General features: G+C 45.5%; 2 protein-coding genes and 1 pseudogene across 2 annotated transcripts; all 3 read left to right on the top strand.

Annotated features, from left to right (window-relative positions):
• Positions 1 to 3,003: 3,003 nt before the first annotated feature.
• LOC119316692 lies at positions 3,004 to 3,570 on the top strand. The gene has a single exon (XM_037591051.1). The coding sequence runs from the start codon at positions 3,041 to 3,043 to the stop codon at positions 3,545 to 3,547; it is 507 nt and encodes a 168-aa protein (XP_037446948.1). The 5' UTR covers positions 3,004 to 3,040; the 3' UTR covers positions 3,548 to 3,570.
• Positions 3,571 to 8,218: 4,648 nt separating this feature from the next.
• On the top strand, positions 8,219 to 9,107 carry LOC119316029 (annotated as a pseudogene).
• Positions 9,108 to 12,099: 2,992 nt separating this feature from the next.
• Positions 12,100 to 13,847, top strand: LOC119314349 (3-ketoacyl-CoA synthase 5-like). The gene has a single exon (XM_037589078.1). The coding sequence runs from the start codon at positions 12,132 to 12,134 to the stop codon at positions 13,641 to 13,643; it is 1,512 nt and encodes a 503-aa protein (XP_037444975.1). The 5' UTR covers positions 12,100 to 12,131; the 3' UTR covers positions 13,644 to 13,847.
• Positions 13,848 to 14,117: the final 270 nt, after the last annotated feature.

The following is a 14,117-nucleotide window of genomic DNA, read 5'->3' on the forward strand; positions in this document are numbered from 1 at the left end:
GAACATTCAAAGCTTGTCTTTTTTTATTATTTGTACCAGCATTCGATAGTCATCACTCTCTTAGTCTCATCAAACTAGCTGGTGTCATATATGTCGTTGATCACAAATCCAATTCATTTATAGAATTTAAGACTTTGGAACAACCTCTGTTTGAGTGCCATTCATGTGAATTTCCAGAGGTGTTGTTCATTTATATGTCTAACTGACAAAATACACAACCACCATATATATGTGTGCACGCTGTACACAATCAAAGATATTACAAGAGACTGGTCTCACTAGACGTAGAGGCACACCATACAACCTAACATATACTTGTGTCAATCCTGGAACTGAAACCTGGTGAGAGAAGCGGAAGAACCAAGCTCACAATGCTAGGCCACATATCTCTCTCTAAAAAAAAACCGCTAGGCCACATACTCTTATTTATTCAAGAGTCCAATTACTAATACCAATGTATATGCTAATGCTACTAACCAAGCTCTTATGTTTAATGTTGTGTGTGAAAATTGGAATGTGTCAAAGCATATTCCGAACTAGCCAGAGAGAAAATTATGTCTTTATCATGCCATCGACCATATTATATTTTAATTAAAGTAAACGTAAGTAAATCTAGGGAGTTTCTAATGAGCATCTGAGTGTTTTTACTTACGAATATCTCAGTAAAATTGAATGTTGGAAACTCCTCATGAACAGCCTTTCGCTTTGCCTACCATATAGCCCACATGGTAATTAACCAGGACCTTGACGACGCATCGGTGGGAGATTATTGATCAAGTCAAAGAGCCACAACTTGGGATCCGGCTGCTTGCTTGCCGCAATATAATCCACAATGTCATCATCAAGTAAAGCCCAGGCCCCCTTGGCCAAGTTGCAGTCAAAAAGCGAATGACGCCATGAATCGAGAGCCGAGTTACACACTTGACACACATCTGAATCTGCCATATTTCTATTCGCCCCCACGTCCGTTGTTGCCAACGAGACTCTAGCCAGCTGCAAACAAATACCTTCACCTTGGGGGTACATACATGTTCCACAGTTTGGACCAACTTTTACGCATACGCTGTTCATGAGAGCACCCTTGTCGTTGCTCAAGTCAGTCCTCGCGCTGTTTTTTCGTGTCAACAAGCAGCCTATAGGCACACCTGACTGTGAATGTCCCAGACATTTCATCATGCCAAGCCCACAAATCCTCCTGGCTAACTGTGCTCAAGAGAATGTTCAGCACCGCCTGTGTTTTGATTTTCGGTTTGAGATTTTTTTTTTCACCCCAGGCTGAGATGGCCGAATTTCAGCACTTTTTTTTATAAATTGGCCGAAATTTGACCAAAATTTAACTAAAATTTGACCAATTTCGGCTGAAAGGTAGATTTCGCCGTAGACCAAGATGGCCGAAATTCGGCCGAAATCTGTTTTTTTTTTGGCCGAAAATCAAAACACACCGCCGCCTTGACATCCATGGGAAGAAGATGAGCTCAAACTACCTGATGGTTCCATGAGCAGCCAGCAGAATCGATCAGATCACTAACCCTTTGCAGTGGATTAGCTGATAAAGCACATACATGCCGCAACCCGAAATCCCTAGCTAGGGATCCAATTGTCTCCAAGAAAACTAGTATCAACCCTGTTACCGATCCGCCGAATAATCCCAGGTTTCAGAGCATCACGTCCCTCGCACTAAAGGGCGAGGTCTAAGTTCCGCATGCAATACTGAATCTTGAGGGAAATACACCGCCTTGAAAATCCTCGCGCTGAGAGATGATGGATCAGGGAGAACTCGCCAAGCTTGCCGTGCAAGGAGGGCGAGATTACAAAGTTGGATGTCCCTAAAACCCAATCCACCATCACGCTTCGGATGACACATTGACTCCCGTGAGACCCATGCTGTTTTTCAACACATCCAACATCACGCTTCACTGACAACTTGTTTGACAGTGGTCTGTTACCTAGATCCTTGGGCCTACAAGGCCGTCTACAATGTTCAATTCGAGAAGCCCACGGCCACTCGCAACGCTCGCACACTGCCTCCTCCCCTTTCGTCGAACCCCGCCGCCAAACCTCTGCGCCGACGCCCGACGCCCGACCCCCCCTCACCAAATCCCTTTCTCATGCCTGCAGTCTAGATGACGAGGCAATCGACGCTGCGCCGTAGCCTCGCCGTCCCCCCTGTGACTGCGGGATCCGATGGGGACGGATCTCACGGGATGATGACGCGAGCGCGGCGCCGGCGGCTTAGCCTCCTCGCACAATGGAGGGATTGGGCCAACCTGCTCCCTGTAGACCTCGTCGAGGAGATCTCCGGCCGGCTGCTCTCTCCCTCGACGTGGCCGAGTACCTCCGCTTCCGCGCCGTGTGCAGCCCGTGGCGCGGACTCACCGCCGACCCGCGGACAGCAGGCCTCCTGCACAGCCGCTTCCGCCCCCGCAACTGGATGGTGCTCTCCATCATCCCTGACGCCGAGCCGCACCGCCGCCTCCTCAACCTGGCCACCGCGGCCTCCCTCGGCGTCGACCTCCCGGCGCTCTCCAGCCACTGCCACATCTGCGACGTCGACGGCCTCCTCCTCCTCTACCACAAGCCCACCACGACCATCCGCCTCCTCGACCCACTCACCAGCGCCCTCACCGAGTTCCCGGCAATCTCAAGCATAGTTCCCGCCGTCCCCCTGGACCACCACACCGTTTTGTTCAAGAATCCCCTGGGCACTATTCCGAGGGCGATCAATGGCGCAGCGTTTGATGACTCCACCTCCCCGCCCACACTCCTGCTCTGCCTGAGAGGCGGTCTGGCCACCATCATCTTCGCCAAACCCGGCGATGCGCACTGGACGATGGTGACCCCAGGCCGGTCCACCCACCCCAGGAACTACCAACATCAACAGTTATTATTCTTCACATTGCTGTCCCTGGGAGGACACTGCTACATCAGCTCGCCGGAGGGTTCGGTCTACCTTATGGAGCCGCAGCCACTACCTCGGCTGGTGGAGGTGGTTGACCAGCACCGCTTTGCCGACCCAGATAACATTTGGCGCGAGCGCATAATGTCGTTCCTGGTCAGTGGCACCGCTGGGAGGATGCTGATGGTGCGGTACTGGAGCGGCATGGAGCGCTTCGGCGGCGTTGAGGCTTACAATCCAGAGGAGCTATTCACTGCGCGCGGCATCACCAGCCGCATTGAGGTGTTGGAGGTGGACATCGCCGGCAGGAGGCTGGTCCCCGTCAGGAGCCTTGGCCGGTATGCGGTGTTTATTGGCCTAACGCACTGCTTGCACATCTCTACCGAGACATTCCCCTCCATTTCTGCGGACACGATATACCTGGGTTGCCATCATCAGCAATTCCGTGGGTTTGGCATCTATCATATCAACAACACGAAGAACCACCCGAGGACCGAGCATAATGACAAGTTCGTCTTTGATATATCCCGGTATTTATATCAACCCGCTGCCAGCCCCTACAACCTTGATGAATATCTTGTATTCTATGTGGACCGTAGACACCGCTATAGCAAGGCGTGTATCAATCATACCAGCTGTCTCTTTAGCTAGAGCCCTCTCTAGTGCATATAATGTATCTGTATGGCCGTCTGTTTAATTTGGCATATGTCGTCGATCAGCCTTGACAGCAGCTACTTTTGCTCTATATATACTTGGTGTAACTTTTGCAACCTAAATGAGGTGCCTGTTTAACATGTTTTTTTTTCATAGGGACTTGCTCTCTGATTTTGTTCTAGATGTCGTTGGTCAAATCCGACGAGCACATCTTTTTTCCCCACTCTGCTTATGCTAGAACCATTTGGTTTGGCTCTCCAATGGCTTTACAAAGTACAAACTGACATAGTTCTTGTGTGCAAGTCCTATGCTCTCTAATTAAGCACCTTTCCTCTAATGTAAACAGTGACCTTATCTTTTACATCCTATGACAAATATGGAAAGGTTAGAAATAGCTTCAGATTTCAAAGAAAAGATTCGACTGTCCGCTTTGTTATTTCCCAGGCGAATGCAGCAAGCCCAGAAGGTCCAATATGAGTAATTTTTTTAGGGTACCAATATGAGTAATTTGATTTGGGGGACAACACTCTGTTAGCAACCCTGCTAGAACCCCATTGAATAATCTCTCAGCTCTTGATTATTGTTTATACAAAGTCGATTGCCTACTTTCTTAATTGAGAGCTGAAGTTCTTGGCATCTTGTTATCTTACAACCGTGAGATCTTGTTCCTCCCTGCAAATTTACGCTTATGCTAATTGTTCATTGCTTTAAATGATGTTTCAACAGCCTGAAAGTATTTTGCTATTTCATTTGTTTTGCATCAGAGAAAAGAAGGAAAACCAATAGTATTTGGTGTTGGTGGTCGGTTTTAAATCATGAATATTTTGTCATTGTGTTGTTTAGCTAAGATTTATGTTTGGCATTTTAGCATCCGCACCACACACCTTTGTAAAAGGTGATTCAATTCATATGGCTTCAGTTTGATTACACAATGCGGTCCTTCATTTGTCCCACTTTCTTTTTGAGAATTTTCAGTTTGGCATTACATTTATTTCACTTTAAGCAGCAATCTGAGCAATGAACTCCCTCCACCCCTAAATATAAGTCTTTCTTTAGAGATTTTGATACGAACTACATATGAATGTATATGACCTATTTAGAGTGTAGATTTACTCATTTTGCTCCGTATGTAGTTCATATTAAAATCTCTAAAAAGTCTTATATTTAGGAACGGATGGAGTACTTTTTTAATCATTTATGTTATCTGTGTGACTCCAAAGTTATATGGGGTGGATCCTTCAAATTTACCATGCTTTTTATAATAAGCTCAGTATTGGTGAGAGAGAAAAGTAATTTTGTTGTTGTTAACTTGTCGGCAAATGTATGCAATCGGGTATGTAGATAGAAGAACATGCGAGAGCAGTTTGTCACACTGATGACATTTTTGTCCCAAACTTGTAAGTACATATTGAATTTAGAATTTTGTGTATGCAACATTTTTTAAATTTTCCTATATTTTTCTGTTTAATTTATTCTCTCTATTTTGTGTCTCTATTCTCTCAATATGGACCCGCATGACAAAGTGTCACAGTAAGTGTTTTTTTAGAACATCACTGTAATCAGTCTAGATGCACCATTGCAATGGGAAATTTCTCTCGTCCTTGTCATTTCCTAATCTAGGTATGTTTGAAGTTGTTTATTTATCTTGCTCCAAACAGGCAGTAGATATTTGGATTATGATAATTTCAAGTGCAGTTGCTACGATGGTGAGGCTGGATGAAAAACACAGGAAAGATGTGACTGAGCATACTGATATGCTGAAACAGACTGGGAGTATCAACGCACTTGTATAATCCTTTGAACATGTATCTATTGCTAAGAGAAAAGTGAGGTAGCAATAGCAGTGTATTCTGTATATCGAACCCTTGCAGAAAAACTAACAGAACACTGTATGTAAAAATGCATCCCAAGACTAATGAGTTGATTAATTTCTTAATGAAGAGGTATTTTTGGATGCTCTTTTTCATTCTTTCTCAGAGACAACACTCAGTTTTTCTCTACACAGTAAGAAGCAGGTGATGCAAGCAGATAAGTCTGAATTATAAAAATAAGAATTAACATAAAATGGGACCAAATTTTCTTGCAGCTTCACATGCTCGGCACATCAATCAACAATATAGATACAAAGTAGAAAAGTTGTATCAACAATATAGATACATACCTATCCAAGTGTGGACAATTCAAGGACTGATTGTCACAATATTTTTCTTTGGCAATAAGAGGTTCAACTCTATGTGCATTTACTGTCTGAAAACATTACACACTTGAGCCAACAACGAGTAGGCACCGTTAAACGATAGGAGGAAAAAGTCACAGGTGAAAAAGTAAATGAGATAAAAGGACTCTTGTAGGCTTACTAATCACTAGTCACTAACTTAGAATATGCAAGAACGCAAGAAAATTTCATCATGAATTAGCATGTAGATAGAATACATCTGAAGTTATTGAATCCTTGATTTTCAAACTTCCAATTTACCTTGAACTACCACTCCTCATTGCATATGTTCACTGGTGCAAAATTTACCTCCAAGTCAAATGATCACAAAGTTGGTAATCCCTTTCTAGTAGCCAACTGCACCATGTAACAAGGGATATACAAAATCTGAAGCATTCAGTGATGCAAGAATCGGTCAAGAAAAATACAGCCCCACAGATTTCACTCGAGTATCCATTCGGAAGAAAAGGTACGTATTAGACGTCATGAGGCCCATCAGAGAAGGGGCGAACGAGATCACATGGACGTGTCGGAACTAGTTCCCTTTTGCATGGGGTCCTAATATGGGTGTACAAGGGTTGTGTGATGAGGAAAAAGTCAATTCACAATTTTGAAGAGGCACCTGCTTCCCAAATCCGGACCATCACACAGAAAGATCTAGGGCTTAAGTGCGAGCCTCCCCCTTTCGGTGCGCCTGACCCAACTCCTGCTAGGTGTTGGCCTCTATTTTAGTTTTTCATGATCCTATGACCTACTCAAATACAAAAAATGAGTAAAACTCACATGGGGGTGGGGAAATACACTTTAGTTCCTGGTTGTATATGCACCCTATATGGGAATTTATTTTTAATTTTTAAATAAAAAGTCAAAATAGGTAAGAACTATTTTGACAAAATACTTGACTTACTTTTGCACTAATATATAAATGTCGACGAAAAAAAACAAAAGTTGACCTCACAGCAAAAAAGACAAAATTTATTTGCTATTATAGGTCACTATTCACACTATTTTAGCCAAAAATTTGTCTTTTTTGAAAAGAAGTCAAAAGGATATTTTTTTTCATGGATTTTATTTTTCACGAGTACAATAGAAGGTCAAGTTTATTTCAAAAATATTTTCAAGAATTTTTGACTTTTTGTTGAATTACTAATTTTTTTCCCATATAGGGTGCATATGTCCCCATAGACCAAAAGTTCCCCTCCCATGGGGGTGGCCCCTTGATGGTGTGCAATTGCATAGGGTCTAGCTGTAGCCTTTGTAAAGTAAGAGTAACTGGACGCAGTATCACACATGCCTTTTATTTTTAAAGTACACCCCACCATTTATTCATTTGTGGATGAGCTCATAGCTCGGTGATGGGAGCGCGGTGGTGTCGCCCCACTGTCCTGGGTTGGAACCCTATTCGGTTAAATTTAGCGTCCCACATTCCTTCTTAATATAATGCCGCTGGGTTCCTCCCCAGTTGGTCTAGCTTTTTTTTAAAGAAAAGAAGTATGACTGAGTATCACACATGTATTTCAGCAGCACAGCATCATCAAAAGAGCGTTTGTTCGTAGCAAGGAAATATACTTGGCAGTGTGTGTACTCTTTTTTTTCTTATGGGAGGCAGTGTGTGTACTCGGTAGTAAAGGGCCAGTACAGTAGTCCATGGGCCGCATTTCTCAACTGAAGAAGCCCGCAGCCACTCGCGACGCTCGACTCCCGCCCGCATATTTGCCTCCCTCCTCCCTGTCTCCGCCGCCGCCGCCGCCGCCAAACCTGCGCTCCGCCTCCCGAGTCCCGACCACACCAGGCCGCTACGATGACGAGGCAACGGTCGCTGCGCCGGAGCCTCGCCGTTCCCCCTGTGGCTGTGGAATCCGACGACGTCGACGGATCTCACGGGATGATGACACGAGCGCGGCGCCGGCGGCTTTGCCTCCTCGCAGAATCATCCAAGCCCGAGCGATTGGCCAATCTTGGCGCGACAGATGAATCATCGGCAAGGGAGACGACGGAAGCGCGTCGTCAGGTCCACTTCGGCCCGGAGGAATGGAGGGATTGGGCCAACCTGCTTCCTCTGGACCTCGTCGAGGAGATCTCCGGCCGGCTGCTCTCCCTCGACGTGGCCGAGTACCTCCGCTTCCGCGCCGTGTGCAGCCCGTGGCGCGGACTCACCGCTGACCCGCGCACGGCAGGGATCCTCGACAGTCGCTTCCGCCCCCGCAACTGGATGGCGCTCTCCATGAACCACGAGGCCGAGCCCCACAGCCGCCTCCTCAACCTAGCCACCGCGGCCTCTCTCGGCGTCCACCTCCCGGCGCTCTCCACCCACTGCCACATCGGCGCCGCCGACGGCCTCCTCGTCCTCTTCCACAAGCCCACCAAGGCCATTCACCTCCTCGACCCACTCACCAACACCGTCACCGAGTTCCCAGCGGTCTCCAACATCGTTGTCGCCGTTCCCCCCTATAGTGAACGTTACATCCCGAAGTTGTTGCAGAATCCCCTCCGCGTTGTTCCGAGGGTGATCAATGGCGCATGTTTTGACGACTCCACCTCCCCGCCCACACTCATCCTCTGCTTGAGAGCCGGTGTAGCCACCATCATCTTCGCCAAACCTGGCGATGTGCACTGGACGCTGGTCAGCCCAGGCCAGATCTCCCACCCCATGTACGACAGTCATCGCAAGGTACTATTCCGCACATTGCTGTCCCTCGGAGGACGTTGCTACATCAGCTCGCCAGAGGGTTCGGTCTACCTTCTTGAGCTGCAGCCGCTACCTCGGCTGGTGGAGGTGGTTGACCAGCGCTGCTTTGCCGAGAAAGACTACATTTGGTTCAATCACATTATCTCGCTCCTGGTCCGTGGCACCGGTGGGAGGATGCTGATGGTGCGGTACTGGAGAGGCATGGAGCGGTTCGGCGGCGTTGAGGCATACAATCGAAAGGAGCTATTCACACTTTCACAGTGGACGGCATCACCAGCCGCATTGAGCTGTTGGAGGTGGACATCGCCGGCAGGAGGCTGGTCCCCGTCAGGAGCCTTGGTCAGAACGCGCTGTTTGTCGGCCTGACGCACTGCTTGCACATCTCCACGGAGACATTCCCCTCCATTTCTGCCGACTCAGTATACCTGGGCTGCCGTCAGCAGCAATCTTATGGGTTCAGCATCTATCATATCAACAAGAAGAAGAACCACAGAAGGGTTGCAGCCAAGCACAAGTTCGTCTACGATATGACACGGGGTTATACTCCGGATGCCAGACCCTACAACCTTGACGAGTATCTTGTACACTATGTCGACCGTTCACACAACCTCAGTAAGTCATGTATGAATCATATCAACTCTTGCTTTATCTAGAGTACTCTTTCTAGTGCATGTATATCTGTGTGGCTGCCTGTTTAATTTGGCATGTGATCAATCAACCATGTCAGCAGCTAAAGGAGAAATGTTGCTCTTGAATTGGTGTAACCTTTGCAACCTAAATCAGCTGGGGCTTTTTGTTGAGATTTCAATTGAGAATGAACTTTTGACGTCCTTAAATATACTGCAGAGGGTATGTAGACAAAAGAACACGCGAGGGCAGTTTGTTAGACATGACTTTTGTTTCTTTTGTCGTAAACTTGTGAATACTTGTCAGACTTGGTAGTATTTTTCTCTCTATTTTGTGTAGTCGTGCTCTCAAGATTTATCGGCACAATGATATATCATTATAACCATGCTAGATGCACCATTGCAATGACAAGTTCTCTCTGTCGGAAAAATAAAAATACAAATGGACAAGTTCTCTTGGCCTTCTTGTTTCCTAATGTATGTATGTGTCAAATCATTTATTAATCTGCCTTGAAACTAGCATTAAATATGCTTCACCTGCTCATTGTACGTACGGGTACGTTTGGTAGTATTTGGATATGATAACTTCAAGAGCAGTTGATGCAGTAATGCTAGCTGATGGAACACAATGCTGCTCTTCCAAAAATGCAGGAAACATAGACTACTATCAAATGATGTACTATTCTGATGATCTCACTTTGGTCGCATCGCCTAAAAACACCTGGGGACTCATGCCAGTCTGTGGCGTGATTTCTTTTCCTCAGCCTGTTTGGTAAACTTTGGGAAGGGGAAGGGGAGTTCGCACGAGGGAGTAGGCATGTGAAATAGAATTTCACTCTTATTCCCTTGTTTGGTATATGATCGGAATTAGTTTGGGATGAAGGTCTGCCCATGAGAAGAAATTGGTGGGAATTGACACCCTCTCAACTCCCATCCCCCTTTACACTTAATATCTTTTACCTTTCTGCTATATTCTTCTGCAGTTGAACAATTTCATTTGTACAGATTTTCTTCAGTGTCAGAGACTTCCCGTAAAATGAACAAACGTATGTGAGTGGACCAATGTACAGAGGACATATCCTTGAGTCATAAATAACGAAGACCTGCAAAATACAATAGGCGGTTACATAATCGCAATTGTCCACAAACTCTGATCAGTGACATTCCATGTTTCCAGCCTAAACAAAACATACTCTTGCGGGCCATGAGATTGAGATCATCATTATGGTCTGTGGTGTTTGTAGTTACAGGAAGTATCTTCTAATTAAGAAATTTTAAAGACCAAGCTTATGTTGCTTATACTATGAACCTGTCAAGCACTGTTTCTGAACTATGGCTAATAAGTTGATTATTGTTCTTTTTATTAATCTCGAGGCAGAACGTCGCAAGTATTATATATTACACAGGTTCCAATTTTGACAAGTGCTGGAAAAAACATTCCAATCTGCTGAGTGCTGAGTGCTGAGTGCTGACTGGCTTGGCATTGGAGCAAAAGGTGGTTCAGTTCACAGGGCTTCAGTTTTGAGTACGCGATGAGGTCATTCGTAATCGCTTCTCTCTCTATCTTCTTCTTTAAAAAAATTGAGTTTGGATTTACATTTATTTCATTTTAAGCAGTGATCTGAGTGATGTACTTCTTTTTTAATACTTTATGCAATCTGTGTGCATCCAAGGTTGTATGGCTTGGAGCCTTAAATTTTCAGCATATTTTTTTAATAATAAGCTTAGTCTTGGTGTATATTTTTGCCATGCATTTTTTGTTGGCTGAGAGATAATAGAGAAAAATGAGCATGTCATAAATTAATTTACTGTTAGAATCAATAGTATAATTGAAAAGAACTATGAGGCATACAAGCAGAGGTGCAAGTTGGGAGTTGCAGCTGATCAGTAGAAAGAAGGGTTCTGCAGCTTGCTGGATGAAGGGAAGACCGGTTCGAGTAGAAAAATGCCTTCATGTAGGTTTTTTGCTCTGCTTATTTTGATGGTGGAATGTAAAAACTTTCCTAGACGGCTTTATAAACTATAAAGTAGTGAGAATTATTCAGTCTTTGTGTCTGTCCTTTTGTTTTGGATATGTATCATAATTCTGGAACAGTCCTGTAGGGAACATTCTCTTCCAGAAATGAAATTGGGGAACCCCTTAATTTCGAAAGAAAAAAAATGACTTATCATAGATAAGCTGTCACCATACTACTGCCCCATTAATTTGGGCAAGGCAGGTCGGGAATTCGCAGGTAGGAAAATGTGATATAGTTCAGACAAAGAAACAAATGACATGCTTAGTTTGTTGAAGTGTCAAAGGAACGATCCATAAAAAACACGTGGATTGGTTGATAACAATGAAATCAGTTGGTTTGAACTTCCCCGTCTGTATATGGGATCGCGGTACCAGGCACCAGCCACATTCTATCCCTACACCCTCTCCCGCGCATGCACTTCAACAGCATGAGTTTAGCACGAATGAGCAGCCAGCCCAAATATGTGAACAAGATCATCGTGAACAACTTTCTACCAATGGTAACTGTGCCAATAGCCCTAGCCGTTGTCGTTGTAACTAGTACAGAATAGTTCTTCAGTGAAGGGCGCCTAAACCCCCTCCAGCTGGATGCCCGTCAATGGTGACAAAAGAACATCACTGATGAGCTCTCAGCACCCATCAGTGGTGATACAAGAGAAGAACTAAAAGAAGCCCAGGGACACCAGCTCGGGCTCGCAACCACATGGTCCTTCTAGCAAGAGTTCTCGTTATCAGAAATATCAAATATCAGTCAAGGGGAAAAAAGTCCCAAGTACCATGTTACACGTTATCAGAATGGATTGGGTATCTTAATGTCTGTTTGGGCTATTTGGAACAATATGTTTAGTTCGGTGATCTATAAAAAAACATGTGATTGCTTAATGCTACACCGTGTTAATGGATACATTTCATTTGCACAATTAGTTGGTAGTTGGTAGCAATAAAACCAGCTGTTATATGTAAGACAAGTCTATCTTCACATTCACAACACTCACACGCACACAGATAGAACCACATGTTTGCGCTTTGGCAGCATGAGTTCATCAGGAATTTGGAAGAACCTCAAATTTCTCTTCAAGCTCGTAGTAGACAACTTCCTATCCATGGTGACCGTGCCAATAGCGGCAGCCACTATTGTTGTGGTAGCAAGGCTCGGGCACGATGAGATCCTGGGTCGGCTCAGAGCCCTTACACCTGCATACCTCTTCTTGTCATGCTTCCTCCCAGCCTCTGCAGTTACCATGTATCTATTATCACAACCACGGAAGGTGTACCTCGTCGACTACGCCTGCTTCCATGGCACTCATCTTAACCGCGTCCCATTTGCCGCATTCCTGGAGTGCGCGCGCCAATCGTCTACACTCAACGAACGGAGCATCTGTTTCATGTCGCGGCTTCTCGAGAGCTCAGGGCTCGGCGAGGAGACCTGCTTGCCCACACCAGTCCACTATATCCCATGGAAGAAGTACTTAACATTAGAGGCGGCCCGCGAAGAGGCTGAGCTCGTGGTCTTCTCAGCCATTGACGAATTGTTTTCCAAGACAAACGTATGTCCTGACACTATCGACATACTAGTCGTCAACTGCAGCGGCTTCAACCCAACACCGTCCTTCATCGACATGATAATAAACAAGTACAAGCTACGAGGCGACATCCGCAGTGTGCACCTATCTGGAATGGGGTGCAGCGCTGGGCTGATATCAGTAGAGGCTGCGAGGAACCTTCTACAGACCGCGCGCCGAGGCGCACGAGCGTTGGTGGTATCTACAGAAACTCTATCCCCCCTTCTTTATGATGGGAATGAGCGAGCTATGCTTCTGCCATTTTGCCTGTTCCGCATGGGCGGAGCAGCCGTGCTACTGTCCACATCCGCCGCCAAAGCCCGACTCCGGCTCATGTCGGTTGTGCGTACGCTTACCGCGGCGGATGATAACTCATATAGATGCATACATCGAGAGGAGGATGACAAGGGGCACACTGGTGTCAATCTCTCCAAGGACCTTATCGCTGCTGCCGGCCGCACTCTCAAAGCCAACATCGTCACCCTTGCACCCATCGTCCTCCCAATCTCGGAACAACTTTTGTTTGCAATGTCCTTTGTGGCACAAAAGCTGACCAACGGGCGTTTCAAAGTGTACGTGCCCAACTTCCTCACAGCATTTGAGCATTTCTGCATACACGCTGGTGGGACTGCGGTCATCGATGAGGTTCAACGCAGCCTCAGCTTGTCCGACGAGCATGTTGAGCCATCGAGGATGGCCCTGCACCGCTTCGGAAACACATCCAGCAGTTCAACTTGGTATGAGCTAGCATATATAGAGGCCAAGGGCCGTATGCATCGTGGTGATCGCGTATGGATGATCGGCTTTGGCTCAGGATTCAAATGCAACAGCGCGGTGTGGAAGTGCATCATTCCATCCCCCGACACGAATGGGCCATGGGCAGGGTGCATCCACCGCTATCCAGTGAAGATCAAGTCCCTCAAAACAAGTACCAACAATACACGCATGCCAGGTCACAATAATAAGCAGTTCAAAGACACTTGAAACGGGCTAACAAAAGGATGCTTTGTTTCTTTTTTTTACCCGCTTTGATTTCTAAAATAAATAGGGAGTACAAGGGAAGGCAAAGCCTCACTATTATAATGTATCATCTCCATTATTGTACCTGTACACCGCAGAAAATATTGTACTCAATCTTTTCTTACCTTGTAATGTTATTTGTATATCCTTGGTTGTGTTTCTCTCAAAGATGTTATACACTAATGTGGTTGCTGATATGATTGTTGGTCTGGTTGTTTAATAAACTAGTGTAACAAAGATAGTGGTGGGCACACGCCCATGCCTAAAATTAGGAGGCTTAAAAAGTACTACATCGAATGATCTAAAAAGTCTTATATTAGTTTACAGTGCTCCCTTGGTTCACAAATATAAGATGTTCTAACTTTTTTGTGAATCCACGTTTTAGTGTGTTTGTTCCGTATGTAGTCCATATTAAAATATTTAAAACATCTTATATTT

Source organism: Triticum dicoccoides, chromosome 6A (assembly GCF_002162155.2).
Source record: "Triticum dicoccoides isolate Atlit2015 ecotype Zavitan chromosome 6A, WEW_v2.0, whole genome shotgun sequence".
Classification (NCBI taxonomy): Eukaryota; Viridiplantae; Streptophyta; class Magnoliopsida; order Poales; family Poaceae; genus Triticum; species Triticum dicoccoides.